This window comes from Mesoplodon densirostris, chromosome 3 (assembly GCF_025265405.1).
Source record: "Mesoplodon densirostris isolate mMesDen1 chromosome 3, mMesDen1 primary haplotype, whole genome shotgun sequence".
Lineage (NCBI taxonomy): Eukaryota > Metazoa > Chordata > Mammalia > Artiodactyla > Ziphiidae > Mesoplodon > Mesoplodon densirostris.
Genome location: NC_082663.1, coordinates 68,913,351 through 68,930,574, shown reverse-complemented (window position 1 = coordinate 68,930,574; position 17,224 = coordinate 68,913,351). Strand labels below are relative to the sequence as shown.

At 36.4% G+C, this 17,224-nt stretch overlaps 1 protein-coding gene across 2 annotated transcripts in view; it reads left to right on the top strand.

The window, feature by feature from the left end:
* Positions 1 to 17,224, top strand: part of EDIL3 (EGF like repeats and discoidin domains 3) — a 443,986-nt gene that overhangs the window by 115,414 nt on the left and 311,348 nt on the right. For both annotated transcript variants that reach the window (XM_060093127.1, XM_060093128.1), the window contains exon 2: positions 8,024 to 8,152. In XM_060093127.1, coding sequence (XP_059949110.1) covers positions 8,024 to 8,152 — 129 coding nt within the window. The remainder of the gene's footprint in view (positions 1 to 8,023; positions 8,153 to 17,224) is intronic.

Here is a 17,224-nt window from a genome sequence, read left to right as displayed (position 1 = left end):
TGTTAATATAGCTAATGACTAGTTTTATAAACTTAACAAATATCTTAACCTCCATTTTCATTTTTCTAAAATTTTAAAGCAATTAGTCTGGAAAAGAGGTGAAATAATTCATGGGAAAGCTCCTGTGAGGGAATAAAGTTCCTAAGAAATACCAAGCAGTAAGGAAGTTGAGACCTCACTGCTTTCTTAAATTTTGAAAAGCCTCATTCTTTTTTAATCCAGGTGGTGGCACCTTCACCTATAAAGCTCCCTTAGATACTATATGGGCTTTTCTAAATCTGATTCACATCCTCTTTGTGCAATAAAGCAACACCTGTGGGGGGACCTTCAAGATGGTGGAGGAGTAAGACCTGGAGATGAACTTCTCCCCACAAATACAACAAAAATACATCTACACATGGGAACAACTCCTACAGAACACATACTGAACACTGGCAGAAGACCTCAGACTTCCCAAAAGGCAAGAAAATCCCCACGTACCTGGGTAGGGCAAAAGAAAAAAGAAAAAACAGAGACAAAAAATAGGGACCCGACCTGCACCACTGGGAGGGAGCTGTGAAGGAGGAAAGTTTTCCACACACTAGGAAGCCCCTTTGCAGGCGGAGACTGCAGGGTGATGGAGGGGAGAAGCTTCGGAGCCACAGAGGAGGGCACAGCAACAGGGGTGTGGAGGGCAAAGCGGAGAGATTTCCACACAGAGGATCGGTGCCGACCAGCGTTCACCAACCCAAGAGGCTTGTCTGCTCACCTGCTGGGGCAGATGGGGGCTGGGAGGGAGTCAGAGAAAGTCTGGACCTGCTGAAGAGGCAAGAGACCATTGTTTCGGGGTATGCGAGGACAGAGGATTCCTTCCCTGTGTGTCCACAGAAGGCAGAGCACCACCTAAACAAGCTCCAGAGATGAGCTCAAACCAAGGCTATCAGCTTGGACCCCAGAGATGGGCATGAAATGCTAATGCTGCTGCTGCTGCTGCCACCAAAAATACTGTGTGCAAGCACAAGTCACTATCCACACACCCTGACCCCCCCAGGAGTCTGTGCAGCATGCCACTGCGAGGGTCCCGAGATCCAGTGACCAGTTCCCCAGGAGAACACATAGCACACCTCAGGCTGTCGCAATGTCACGCTGGCCTCTGCTGCCACAGGTTCACCCCACATTCCAATTATGACTGCCATACCTCTCCCTCTCCCTGGCCTGAGTGAGCAAGAGAGCCCTAATCAGCCACTGCTTTAACACCCTCCTGTCTGGGCAGGGAAAATGCCTGAGGGCGACCTACATGCAGAGGTGGGCCAAAACCAAAGCTGAAACCCAGGAGTCCTGCAAACAAAGAAGAGAAAGGGAAATTTCTCCGTGCAGCCTCAGGAGCAGTGGATTAAATCCCCACAATCAACTTGATGTACCTTGCATCTGTGGAATGCCTGAGTAGACAACGAATGTCCCCAAAATTGAGGCTATGGACTTTGGGAGCAACTGTAGACTTGGGGTTTGCTTTCTGTGACTGATTTGTTTCTGATTTTTATGTTGATCTTTGTTTAGCTTTTAGTGCTTGTTTTCATTGGTGGATTTGTTTATTGGTTTTGTTGCTCTTCTTTTTTCTTTTTTTAAATTTGTTATTATTTTTTTAATTTTATTATATTTTTAATTTTTTTAATTAAATTAATTTTTATTTTATTTTATTTTATTTTTCTTCCTTTTCTTTCTTCCTTTTCTTCTGAGCCATGTAGCTGACTGAGTCTTGGTGCTTCAGCCAGGTATCAGGCCTGAGCCTCCGAGGTGGGAGAGACGAGTTCAGGACATTGGACCACTCAAGATCTCCCGGCCCTATGTAATATGTCAGCAAGAGCTCTCCCAGAGATCTCTGTCTCAGCACTAAGACCCAGCTCCACCCAATGGCCAGCAAGTTCCAGTGCTGGATGCCATATGGCAAACAACTAGCAAGACAGGAACACAGCCCTACCCATTAGCAGAGAGGCTGCCTAAAATCATAATAAGTTCACAGACACCCCAGACAAATCACTGGACATGGCCCTGCCCACAAGAAAGACAAGGTCCATCCCCACCCGCCAGAAAACAGGCACCAGTCCCCTCTACCAGAAGGCCTGTATAGGCTGCTAAACCAACCTCACCCACTGGGGGCAGAAAACAAAAAAACAGAAACTACGAACCTGCACCCTGTGAAAAGGAGACCTCAAACACAATAAGTTAAACAAAATGAGAAGACACAGAAACACACAGCAGATGAAGGAGCAAGGTAAAAACCCACCAGACCAAACAAATGAAGAGGAAATAGGCAGGCTACCTGAAAAAGAATTCAGAGTAGTGATAGTAAAGATGATCCAAAACCTTGGAAATAGAATGGAGAAAATACAAGAAAAGTTTACCAAGGACCTAGAAGAACTAAAGAGCAAACAAACAATGATGAACAACACAATAAATGAAATTAAAAATTCTCTAGAAGGAATCAATACCAGAATAACTGAGGCAGAAGAACAGAGATAAGTGACCTTGAAGATTAAATCGTGGAAATAACTGCCACAGAATAAAGAAATAAAGAAAAAAGCAGAATAAAGAAAAAAGAATAAAAAGAATTGAGGGCAGTCCCAGAGACCTCTGGGACAACATTAAATGCACCAACATTTGAATTATAGGCGTTCCAGAAGAAGAAGAGAAAAAGAAAGGGACTGAGAAAATATTTGAAGAGATTATAGTTGAAAACTTCCCTAACATGGGAGAGGAAATAGTCAATCAAGTCCAGAAAGTGCAGAGAGTCCCGTACAGGATAAATCCAAGAAGAAACATGCCAAGACACATAGTAATCAAACTATCAAATACTAAGTACAAAGAAAAAATATTAAAAACAGCAAGGGAAAAGCAACAAATAATAAACAAAAGAATCCCCATAAGGTTAACAGTTGATCTTTCAGCAGAAACTCTGCAAGCCAGAAGGGAGTGGCAGGACATATTTAAAGTGATGAAAGGGAAAAACCTACACACAAGATTACTCTACCCAACAAGGATCTCATTCATATTCGACGGAGAAATTAAAACCTTTACAGACAAGCAAAAGCTAAGAGAATTCAGCACCACAAAACCAGCTTTACAACAAATGCTAAAGGAACTTCTCTAGGCAGGAAACTCAGGAGAAGGAAGAGACCTACAATAACAAACCCAAAACAATTAAGAAAATGGTAATAGGAACATACATATCAATAACTACCTTAAATGTAAATGGATTAAATGCTCCAACCAAAGGACATAGAGTCACTGAATGGATACAAAAATAAGACCCGTATACATGTTGTCTACAAGTGACCTACTTCAGACCTAGTGACACATACATAATGAAAGTGAGGGGATGGAAAAAGATATTCCATGAAAATGGAAATCAGAAGAAAGCTGGAGAAGCAATTCTCATAACAGACAAAATAGACTTTAAAATAAAGACTATTACAAGGGACAAAGAAGGAGACTACATAATGATCTAGGGATTAATCCAGGAAGAAGATACAACAATTGTAAATATACAAGCACCCAACATAGGAGCACCTCAATACATAAAGCAAATGCTAATAGCCATAAAAGGGGAAATTGACAGTAACACAATCATAGTAGGGGACTTTAACACCCCACTTTTACCAATGGACAGATCATTCAAAATGAAAATAAATAAGGAAACAGAAGCTTTAAATGACACATTAGACAAGATGGACTTAATTGATATTTATAGGACATTCCATCCAAAAACAACAGAATACACTTTCTTCTCAAGTGCTCGTGAAACGTTCTCCAGGGTAGATCATATCTTGGGTCACAAATCAAGCCTTGGTAAATTTAAGAAAATTAAAATCGTATGAAGCATCTTTTCCAACCACAGTGCTATGAGACTAGATATCAATTACAGGACAAAAACTATAAAAAATACAAACATATGGAGGCTAAACAATACTCTACTAAATAACCAAGAGATCACTGAAGAAATAAAAAAATACCTAGAAACAAATGACAATGAAAACATGATGACCCAAAACCTAGGGGATGCAGCAAAAGCTGTTCTAAGAGGAAGTTTATAGCAATACAGTCCTACCTCAAGAAACAAGAAAATCTCAAATAAACAACCTAACCTTACACCTAGAGGAACTAGAGAAAGAAGAACAAAACCCAAAGTTAGCAGAAGGAAAGAAATCATAAAGATCAGATCAGAAATAAATGAAAAAGAAATGAAGGAAACGGTAGCAAAGATCAATAAAACTAAAAGGTGGTTTTTGAGAAGATAAACAAAATTGATAATCCATTAGCCAGACTCATCAAGAAAAAAAGGAGAAGACTCCAATCAACGGAATTAGAAATGAAAAAGGAGAAGTAACAACTGACACTGCAGAAATACAAAGGATCATGAGAGATTATTACAGGCAACTATATGCCAATAAAATGGACAACCTGGAAGAAATGGACAGATTCTTAGGAAAGCACAACCTTCTGAGAGTGAACCAGAAAGAGATTGAAAATATGAACAGACCAATCACAAGCACTGAAATTGAAACTGTGATTAAAAATCTTCCAACAAAAGCCCAGGATCAGATGGCTGCATAGGCAAATTCTATCAAACATTTAGAGAAGAGCTAACACTTATCCTTCTCAAACTCTTCCAAAATACAGCAGAGGGAGCAACACTCCCAAACTCATTCTACAAGGACACCATCACCCTGATACCAAAACCAGACCATAGTGTCACAAAGAAAGAAAACTACAGGCCAATATCACTCATGAACATAGATGCAAAAATCCTCCACAAAATACTAGCGAACGGAATCCAACTGTACATTAACTGGATCATAAACCATGGTCAAGTGGGGTTTATCCCAGGAATGCAAGGATTCTTCAGTATTTGCAAATCAATAAATGTGATACACCGTATAAACAAACTGAAGGATAAAAACTATATGATAATCTCAATAGGTGCAGAAAAACCTTTCAACAAAATTCGATACCCATTTATGACAACAACTCTCCAGAAAGTAGGCATAGAGAAAACCAACCTCAACATAATAAAGGCCATATATGACAAACCCACAGCCAACATTTTTCTAAATGGTGAAAGACTGAAACTGCTTCCTCTAAGATCAGGAACAAGACAAGGTTGCCCACTCTCACCACTGTTATTCAAAAGTTTTGGAAGTTTTAGCCACAGCAATCAGAGAAGAAAAAGAAATAAATGGAATCCAAATTGGAAAAGAAGAAGTAAAACTGTCACTGTTTGCACATGTCATAATAGTATACATAGAAAATCCTAAAGATGCTACCAGAAAACTACTAGAGCTAATCAATGAATTTGGTAAAGGACCAGGGTACAAAATTAATGCACAGAAGAGTCTTGCATTCCTATACACTAATAATGAAAAATCTGAAAGAGAAATTAAGGAAACAATCCCATTTACCATTGCAACAAAAAAGAATAAAATACCTAGGAATAAACCTACCTAAGGAGACAAAACACCTGTATGCAGAAAACTATAAGACAGTGATGAAAGAAATTAAAGACAGTACAAACAGATGGAGAGATATACCATGTTCTTGGATTGGAAGAATCAACATTGTGAAAATGACTATACTATTGAAAGCAATCTACAGATTCAGTGCTATTTCTATCAAACTACCACTGGCATTTTTCACAGCACTAGAACAGAAAATTTCACAATTTGTATGGAAACACAAAAGATCCCGAATAGCCAAAGCAATCTTGAGAAAGAAAAATGGAGCTGGAGGAATCAGGCTCCCTGACTTCAGATTATACTACAAAGCTACAGTAATCAAGACAGTATGGTACTGGCACAAAAACAGAAATATAGATCAATGGAACAGGAGAGAAAGCACAGAGATAAACCCACGCATATATGTTCACCTTATCTTTGATAAAGGAGGCAAGAATATACAATGGAGAAAAGACAGCCTTTTCAATAAGTGGTGCTGGAAAAACTGACAGCTACATGTAAAAGGATGAAATCAGGGTTTCCCTGGCGGTGCAGTGGTTGAGAGTCCGCCTGCCGATGCTGGGGAAATGGGTTCATGCCCTGGTCTGGGAAGATCCCACATGCCGCGGAACGGCTGGGCCCGTGAACCATGGCTGCTGAGCCTGCGCGTCCAGAGCCTGTGCTCTGCAACGGGAGAGGCCACAACAGTGAGAGGCCTGTGTACCTCAAAAACAAACAAACAAACAAAACAGATGAATGGATAAAGAAGATGTGGCACATATATACAATGGAATATTACTCAGCCATAAAAAGAAATGAAATTGAGTTATTTGTAGTGAGGTGGTTGGACCTAGAGTCTGTCATACAGGGTGAAGTAAGTCAGAAAGAGAAAAATACTGTATGCTAACACATATATATGGAATCAAAAAAAAATAAAGGTTTTGGTGAACCTAGAGACAGGACATTTATAAAGACACAGACACAGAGAATGGACTTGAGGACATGGGAAGGGGAAGGGTAAGCTGGGACGAAATGAGAGAGTGGCATTGACATATATACACTACCAAATGTAAAATAGATAGCTAGTGGGAAGCACCTGCATAGCACAGGGAGACCAGCTTGGTGCTTTGTGACCACTTAGAGGGTTGGTGAGTGAGGGTGGTAGGGAGGTGCAAGAGGGAGGCGAAATGGGGATATATGTATACATATAGCTGATTCACTTTGTTACCCAGCAGAAACTAACACAACATTGTAAAGCAATTATATTCCAGTAAAGTTGTTTAAAAAATAAATAAATAAAAGCACACCCGTGACTCTCTGAACCCTGTTTTTCACTTCAGACTTAATCTACTTTGTGCTACTTTGTGTATTTTAAGGCTGCTCAGGGATAACACCCTTAAGATTTCTAGAATTCTTTTTTTATTTAGCTGAGAGATTCTTTCAGGCTACACCTGAATTATGTGAAATGTTTTCACAAAGGTTTTGTAGCTACATCCTTCATTTTATATTTATGTTGAGGCCATCTTTCTGACAAAGCTCTGGATTTGATCTTTCACTCGTTTGAGAGGCTGAAGTTGAGAAATTATTTTCTATCACAAGTCCTGCTGCCTATCTATTCCTTTTCTTTACTTTCAAAATCATCAGTTCTTTATTTAGCATGTCTCTTTCTTGTAGTGCCTTATCAGATACAGCTATTAAGAGTCAAGTGACACTTTAACATTCTGACTACAAATCTCATTATTCATATACAAAAGTTTATTAGGTACATTCTCTATCACCCAAGTATCCTCAGGTGATAGTTTTACCAACTGCTTCTCTCTGTATAGCAGGGAGAGCCCTTTTTCTAGCCTCCTGTAGCCATTCTTTCAGTGCCTTTCCAGATTCCATCTGCCGCCAGTATCAAAACCAAGGCCATATATTTTAGGTTTTTGTTACTGCACAACTTATTTCTCTTTCCTCCCATGTTTTTCTCAACTCTCTCAAGCAAGAGAGAGATTTTATTCTTAGGGCGGTTGCAGGGTTCTAAGAGAGGAAGCAGAAATATTCAAGTGTTTTTTCAAACCTCAGCTGACTTCAGGTCTCCTAACATCCTATTGGCCAAAGCAAGTCACATGGAAAAGCCCAGACCCTAGGGATCAAGAAATAATCCCCACCCCTTTACTGAGAGAAATTGCAAAGTTACAGAGCAAAGTGTGTGGATATAGATAGGTTATTTATTGGAATAATTAATAAACCAGTCAACCACAGATATTTCAGTTAATCTTCTTTAACAAATTAGACAATATTTCATTTACATGTAATGAAGGGACCCAACCTGAGTTAATCGCTTTTAGTATGCAATTCAATATGCAGTGTTTGAATCGTAAAATTTAATTTTTACCATGTTACATACCATCTCTCTTAGAAGCACATGGTTTCAAATGGGTCTTGCCTACCTTACCTGTAAATCTAAATAGTATGGTGACTTTACCAAAGGAAGATGAGTGGGGTATGTGAAATAGTACAATTCACTGCCTAAGGCAAGAAAAGTCAATATCTGTTTCTTTGTTCCTCAGGTGATATTTGTGATCACAATCCATGTGAAAATGGAGGTACCTGTGTGTCAGGATTGGCTGATGATTCCTTTTCCTGCAAGTGCCTAGATGGCTTCACAGATCCCAATTGTTCTAGTGTTGTGGAGGTTGGTAAGTGTAAGATTTAAGCATTTCAATAGTTATCCTCTTTGTTTTCATGAGTGACTGACAAATTTGGCTGTCAGTGCATTATGGGTACTCTGTATAAGATTCTTACGTGTTGCTAATTAGTTTACTTCTCTGTAGGTCTCTTAATTTTAACATTTTTATTTTATATTTAAAGTATATTTTTATTCATAATGCTCTCCAAAAATTTAAAAATAAATATATATAGTGATTAACATTATACTTTAAAGGCACTACATGTACTACTTGAATATAATAAATTTATTTTTCTAATATTAATATACATTTAAATTTTATTTTCACTGGAAAGCAATTCCCAAGTCAATTTATTCAAGTTAGATAGTCACTCTGAATAAAATAGAACTTATTTTAGTGACTGAAAATATTCATCAGTATTTTGTAGCTGTTCTAATCATTACTTTTCTAAGACTATAAATACATGATGAAAGAAAAAATATTCCAGCTGCATTGTTCTTCAAAGTCTCAAAAACACGCTTGGCAAATATTAGTCAGTGATCACATTTCAAAATGTTTTTCATCTGTGAAGTACTTCATTGGCGTGTATAGCTGTAGATTCAGGGTAGCTTCCATAATTTCCAAATAGTTCTCCATTAAGAAGATATCGGTACTTTAAATAAGTTAGCACTACATAAATTTGTATAGAGATTTTTTTTCTCTGATTAAAAGTAATACCATGGTTAAGCTGGAAGAAAATTTTTTTCATGTCAGTACAAAGAAGAAAAAAGTTAACTATATCTGTTCAATATAGGAAAACCAAACATGTATTGGATTAAAGTTCAGTCAGCCAGCATAAACCTTGGAAAAGTCAGAGATGTCCATAGCTTTTCAAAAATAGTTTTGAAGAAGAAAAGTAGTTCTGTCTACAGGAAGGGATCAGTGTGAGTTACTCACCATTGTATCTAATGCACCTAACTAGTTCCTTTATGTGTAGTAGGAGCCCAATACCCAATAACTTGGTTGAATGAATGAAAGAATAATTAAATAAAACCACTAACCAGCCATTTTTGACCACTATTAATTGCATTTTAGTGTGCTTTATTTTTTAAATGTGTTTTACTTGTATTTTTATGTTACATTGGTATGAATGTATTACATTCGAAAAAGTTAATTATATTATTGCTGAAAAGTACTATGTTCATTTGATTCATTTCAAAGACAATTCTCTTTTAAGGCTTTTATTAACTTGCTGCTATTTTAGGGGATTTGATTCAGTACCATAGAAATAAAACTGTTGTAACTACTTTGACCAAGTCTCCAAATATGTACAGTGAGTTTCAGAGTTTAATATGAGAATTCTATCCTCACAAAAGTCTTTATCTCTGAAGAAAATTAGAATGATAAATATTCCCAACAGGAATATATGAATAGAATAAAAATTTAGAGTTATATTTTAAGCTATATTTTAAGTTATATTTTAAGTTATATATTTAAGCCTACTGACCCCAAATCGGCAGTGCCTTAGATTTGTAGTATATAATGTTTTTGTTGCTACTTTGTAAGAGTCAAATCTGGAACTGAAGGGCAAATGTGTTTAAATAATTAAGAAACCAGTATCTTTATAGAATTTTGAAGTAAATACTTGAATACTTCAGGCCATATTTTTAAACATTAATTCAACATTTGTCATTTTATCAGAAGAATGATACTATAGGCTGCAACACTTTAAAAACTAAACATACTGCCATATTCCTCTTAGTTCAATGAGACTTTGAGAAATCAAATGCTTATAGAATTAAGTTTTACTTAGATTCATTATTCTCTGTTATTAAAACACCTCACATTTCTTCTACCTCTTTGTTAACTCTTGCATATAATCAGAGAATACTAAGTATTTATTGAATAAAAATACTTAATAGCAATGCCTTTAATATCTAGCCTACCTTATTTTTTTCGTGTCTTTAAAACTAATTATTGGTACCAAATATATGAACATTAGATCATTAAAGACAATCCTGCCTTTTTAATTTAAAAAAATCTACCACTTTTCTGGAACAGTTCTGGGACAGTGCTGTTGTTGTTTCCCTGCTGTTGGGTAGCACCAGTGCAGAAGAGCAGAGTGTAATACTAGAATTTTATACCAGAAAAACCTCAAAAGCTATAGGTATTTTGATGTGATATCATAAAAGACAAAAGAGTTGAACTGTCACCATTGCTGTATTTTTACTTTAACATTAATCCTTGCAAAGATGGAGATATGCTGCTAGCCTTTTGAACCATATATATTTTGTGATTATATGAAGTTCTAAATCACCTTATTAAAACTTGCATTTTGATCTAACTTTAAAAATTATTATTACTCTATTTATTCTACAATCAAAAATATACTCTATTGTAGTGCATTTGGAGAGGGGAATATCAAACATATGCTACTCTCAGAGATAAAAGTTGATTCTTGATTTTACCTCAAACTTCATTACTTTGCAGTAGCCTTATTATAAGTTCTTGCTGCTACTTATTTCAAAGAGAGCCTCATTCATTTTTGGACTTTTACTCTTCCCTCTCAAAGCATCTAGTGTCAGGTAAGCACAAAACACTTTACTCCCTTTGTGACCAATCCTCACATCACTTACATTCCTATGCTACCTGTGGAAGTTTGGAGAGATTAACTTGCTCAGATTTGTGAACTTCATTCTTTAGGCAGCATTGCTCTTCTTTGTACTTAATTCTTGATCTGTCTGTGTACTCCAATATCCATACTTTATCTCTCTCTATCACTCCCTGTCTCTTTGTCTGCCCACCCAGCACACACACACATCACCCTTATACAGACATACCTACAGACTGTGATGTTCTCAGCCTCTTAGAGTTATGAAAACTCAACTTCTGATATCCACAAAAGGCAATAGGAAAGCATCCCTATGAGCAAAGGAAAGGAAAAAAGCCTAGTTAGCATCCTCTGATTTGAAGACATCAGCCAGATTTACCAGTGTTTGCATAGACCTGCAGTGGACAATGCAACCTTCTCCAGGGGTCTGGTAGATAAGCACCATGTGGTTAAGACCCTAATTACTCCCCAGTTACTCGCTCACATTCTTGAATGGCACTGTGTAGTTTGGAGCCAAATGTTGACACATTTATTCCATAGAAAAATTTCTATTACTAGTGAACATTCTAGCACTCATATATGGAAACCTTGGGAATTATTAAATTGTCCAAGTTCCATGGTATAATTCTCCTCTGTATGCTATCAGAGTATTTCTGTAAACTAATAACAAATATATATTTTATTTATTTTTTATTTTTTTATTTTTTTAAATATATTTATTTATTTATTTTTGGCTGTGTTGGGTCTTTGTTTCTGTGCGAGGGCTTTCTCTAGTTGCGGCAAGCTGGGGCCACTCTTCATCGCAGTGCGCGGGCCTCTCACTGTCGTGGCCTCTCTTGTTGTGGAACACAGGCTCCAGACGTGCAGGCTCAGTAGCTGTGGTGCAGGGGCTTAGCTGCTTCGTGGCATGTGGGATCTTCCCAGACCAGGGCTCGAACCCGTGTCCCCTGCATTGGCAGACAGATTCTCAACCACTGAGCCACCAGGGAAGCCCGAAATATATATTTTAAAACTCAATTACATAGTATATTAATGCAACCAAAGAGGACAGTGTAAGTGATTGACTTAAAAATAAATAAAATCTTAGTTTTCATTTTTTCTTAAACAAATATTTATTTAGCACTGACTAAGTAGTAGTTACTTAATGGTAGAGATGCATTGCTAAACAAATTTACAGGAATTACTGTTTATCTAGGAAAGCAGATAAATAAGTAAGTAGATAAATATGATGGGTATTGTAATAGGAGAAGTAGATGGAGCCATTAGAATATAAAGCAGGTGTCCTCTTTTAAGCTAGGTGTCAGAGAATGCATGCCTACCTGAAAAAAATAATATTTTGACATAATTCTAAAAAATAATTTTAATCTACCAGGCAGAAAGCTAAAAGTATTCTAGACAGAGGAAATAATTTTTAGGAAAACCAGGATATAAGAAAAGTCATAATTCCATGAACTGAAAGAAATTTACTGTGGCTTAAAAGGGGAGAGACATTATGGCCATTAATGAGTCTGGAGATGGTGATGGTGGCAGATTCTGCAGGGTTGCATGATGTTTTGTGGAATTTGGACTTCGTTCTAAGAGTGATGGAGAGGATTTGTACTTTTAGAAGATCACTGTCACTGCAATATGGGGAAAAAATTAGAGCAGAGTATGGCAGGGGACAATTTGTAGGCTACTGCAGAGACCAGGTCAGACTTGACAATCTTAGCCTGGGTCAGTGTAGTAACAAAGAGGATGGAGAGGAGAGATTCAATAAGTATTTAAAGGATACAACAGATAAATTTTCATGACTTATGGGGTTACTGGATAAAAGGGGTTTGCATAAAGGGAGGAGTAAAGAAGAAACATCTCAAATTTCTGGCCTGAGCAACTTGGGGCCATTTACTGAGACAGTGAAAATTGAGGATACACTGGATTGGAAGGCACAAAATGAGTTGAGTATTTCACATACTGAATTTGTGGAATCTGCTAGACATTCATAAAGAAGTCCGGCATAGATTTGGAAGTCATAATTATATAGACAGTGATTTAAGCTCAGGGACTGTATGAATTTGCCCAGAAGCAGAATAACTTGTGAAAAGAAGAGAGGACCAAGAAATGGAAACTGATGAGAGGTTCATCAATAATTAAGCAATAGGTAGAGAAAGTAAAAGCTATAAAGAAGACTGAGAAGGAGTAGTTAGGGTGATAGAAGAGTAACCAGGAAAGCATTATGCCCCAAAAGTTAAGGGTAGACAGGAATGGGTGGTCAGCAATGTCAAATACTGTGGAGAAGTTGACTAAGGTAAACACTTACATTGATTACATGTGACTTATGGATGATCTTGCCAAGATCAATTTTGCTGGAGTTGTGAGGAAAGAGCTAGGTTGTAGCACATGGAAGATTTAGAGGAAATTTTTTAAAAAGTATCTAGGAATACAGGGGAACTTCCTCAACTTGATAAAGAATATCTATAAAAAACCTACAGCTACCATCATACTTAATGATGAGAAATTCAAAGCTTTCCCACTAAGATCAGAAACAAGGCAAGGATGGCCTCTCTCACCACTCCGTTTTAATATTGTACTGGAAGTGCTATGTAATGCAATAAGACAAGTAAAGGAAATAAAAGTATACAGATTGGAAAGAAAGAAATAAAGCTGTCTTTGTTCACAGATAATATAATCATTTAGAAAATCCTAGAGTCAACAACAACAAAAAATCCTCCTGGAACTAATGAGGATTCATAGCAAAGTTGCAGGATGCAAGGTTAATATACAAAAGTAAATCATCTTCCTATATAACAGCAATGAACAAGTGGAATTTGAAATTTAAAAAACATAGTACTATTGACGCTAGCACCCACAAAAATTAAATAATTAGATATTTAAAACTCTGATGAATGAAATCAAAGAAGAACTAAATAAATGGAGAGGTATTTGTGTTCATGGATAGGGAGACTTAGTATTGTCAAGATGTCAGTTTTTCCCAAATTGATCTATAGATTCAAGCAATCCCAATCAACATCTCAAGAAGTTATTTTGTATGTATCAACAAACTGATTCAAGAGCTTATATGGAGAGGCAAGAGATACAGAATAGCCAGCAGAATATTAGAGGAGAAGAGCAAAGTTGGAGGAATGATAATACCTGACTTCAAGACTTACTGTAATGCTACAGTACTCAAGAGAGTGTGGTGTCAAGAAACAATAGACAAATAGATCAATGGAACAGAATGGAGAGTTCAGAAATAGATATATATTAATATAGTCAACTGGTCATTGACAAAGAAACAAAGGCAATACAATGGATCAAAGGGAGTCTTCTCTACAAATGGTGCTGGAACGACTGGACATTCACATGCAAAAAAATGAATATAGACATAGATGTCCTTCACAGAAAGTTAATTCAAAATGGGCCAAATATGTGTGTGTGTATATGTGTGTGTGTGTGTGTGTGTGTGTGTATAATATGTATAACTGAATCACTTTGCTGTACAGCAGAAGTTAACTCAGCATTATAAATCAACTACACTCCAATTAAAAAAAAATGGATCATAGACCTAAATGTAAAGTGCAAAACTATAAAACCCCTAGGAAATAACATGAGAGAGAATCTAGAAGACTTTGAATATGAAGATAACTTTTCTAATACAACACCAAAGACATAATCCATGAAAGAAAGAATTGATAAGCTGGCCTTTATCAAACTTCTGCTCTGTGAAAGACAGTGTCAAGAGATTGAGAAGGTAAGCCACAAACTGGGAGAGTATATTTGGAAAAAACATAGGTGTTCTCCAAAAAAAATCTTGGCTGTTCTCGAAAATATACAAAAAACTCTTAAAACTCAACAATAAGAAAGCAAGCAGCTTGATTTAAAAAATGAGCCAAAAGCCTTAAAAAACACCTCACCAAAGAAGACATATGGATGGCAGATAAGCATATGAAAAGATGTTCCACACCATGTGTCGTCAGGGAAATGAAAATTAAAACAACGAGATACCTCTACACACCTATCAGAATGACCAAAATCTAGAACACTGATAACACCAAATGCTCTAAAGCACGTAGAGCAGTAGAAACTCTCATTCATTGCTGGTGAGAATGCAAAAATGGTGCAGCCATTTTGGAAAATAGTTTGGCAGTTTCTTACAAAGCAAAACATACTCTTACCATGTGATCCAGCTATCATGCTCCTTGGTATTTACCAAAAGAAGTTGGAAACTTATGTCCACGCAAAAACATGCACACGGATGCTTATAGCAGTTTTATCTGTAACTGACAAAACTTGGAAGCAACTAAGATGTCCTTCAGTATGTGAATACATAAACTGTGGTACATCCAGACAATGGAGTATTATTCAGCTCTTTAAAAAATGAACTATCAAATTATGAACAGACATGGAGGAAGCTTAAATGCATATGACTAAGTGAAACAGCCAGTTTGAAAAGACTACATACTGTATGAATCCAACTCTATGACCTTCTGGGAAAGGCAGAACTGGGGACAGTAAAAAGATCAGTGGATGCTGGGGCAGGGTGATAGGGATGAATAGCAATAGACCAAAGATTTTAGGGCAATGAAAATACTCTGTATGATACTGTAACGTTGGATACATGTTACTATGCACTTGTCCAAACCCATGCAATGTACAACACCAAGAGTAAGCCCTAATGCAGCCTATAGACTTTGGATGATTATGATGGGTAAATGTACGTTCATCAGTTGTAGCAAATGTACCATTTTGGTGGGGAGTGGTGATAATAGGAGAGGTGCTTGTGTGGTGTCAGAGACCATATGGGAAATCTCTTTACCTTCCTCTATTTTGCTGTGAATCTAAAACTGATGTAAAAAAGTAGTCTTTAATTTTTAAAAATGACTATAACAAACATTCATCAATTTATTCATTTATTTGCCCATCCATCAAATATTTAGCAAGCACATACTATGTGTTAGACGCTCTTCCTGGCAGTGAGGATATGACCATTAAAAAAGAGGCTTTGCCTTCACAAATCTTCTAGTCAAAAGGGGAACTAGACAGTAAACCACTACACTTATCATGGTAAACTCTATTAAAAAAATAAAGACAAGTGTGAGGTAGAATAAAAAGAGGTTATTTTTGGATAGGACTATTAGGAAAGACTGAAAGATTGATGTTCGAGCAGAGAGAAGAGCTGAGATACCTTCACTGCATACAGATAGCAGATGAGGACAGTAACTAAAGAGGAATTTGGGCCCAGGGGGTTTTTCCTTTAAAATAGAAATATAATGGCATTATGATTCAGAAATATGATATAAAACCTAAGCTTGTGTTTTACTAAGAATAAACTAAATCAGATGACTCATATAGATATTTTAATGATATTTAACATATGCTTAACCTATTAAAACTATCAGTCTGACAACAGAGGACATAAACATTGGAATTTTGTAGTAATTTAAAATCCATCATCACTTTTAGAAAGAATTCAAAGTACCTGTGTTTCTGAGAGTAGTTCAGTACAGGGAAACAAAGCATTAATTTCATTTCTAGTTCTTCCTCTTTATCCAGTCATTTCATTGGCTTCTAATCAGGTTTTTTCTAAATATCCTTCTGCTTCCATTTCCTTATGAGAAACTGGTTACATTTGCCCCAGAAACACAAAGTATCTCGTAAAAATTAAAAAAAAAAATACACACCAATTTCCACTGTACGTCTTGAACCGTGCATAACCATATTCATGTTTATCTTTTAGAAAATGACCACTGTCAGAATTTCAAGTATTGTAGTAGAGGCTGAGTCTGTCTAAAAGACTTCTTGTTAGTGAGTGTGAAATATCAGAATATTGATAAGCTTTAAGTAGATCTCTTCAGTAGAGTGAGGTTACTTTTAGATTTCTGAACTTTGTTTACCAAATGAGAGATTTGGTAAATTTCAGTTAAATTATTCATATATTAGATGAAATTATGAGTAATTGTCAGGGTTTTTTTTCCCCTTAAGATTACTTCTTGGAATAAGGAAAGATAGCTCATGATTGAATCCATATTTCTAGAAATTATCATAATGAGAGCTATTCTGCATACACTAAAATAGTTTCTCAAAAGCTGCTAGCCATGGATGATAGCTTAGAAATTTCTCAGTCAATAAGAGTCAAGGCATTTATTTTCAGAGTTATGTTTACTTACTTGTTTGTTAATAAAAATGATTAAATATGTGTTCTTACAAATAGAATTTCACAGTTAAGATGACAGAATTAATAATTTAAGAGAAATGTTTTGCCATTTTTTGCATATATTATAGAAAAATAATTTTATTTTATATATATTTAAATTTCTATAACATAGCTTATAAACCAGCTTATTAATTTTAAAGTGGTTCTAATTTACTGTTAATTATAATAATCAGAGTTTGTTAGCTTGAAATTCCAAGCCCTAACATTGATATACTAACCTCAGAAAACACATGTATAACATCAAAGGACTTCAGAAAATATCAAGTACAGAAATCTTCTCTTGCCCAGTCAAAAGATGAGT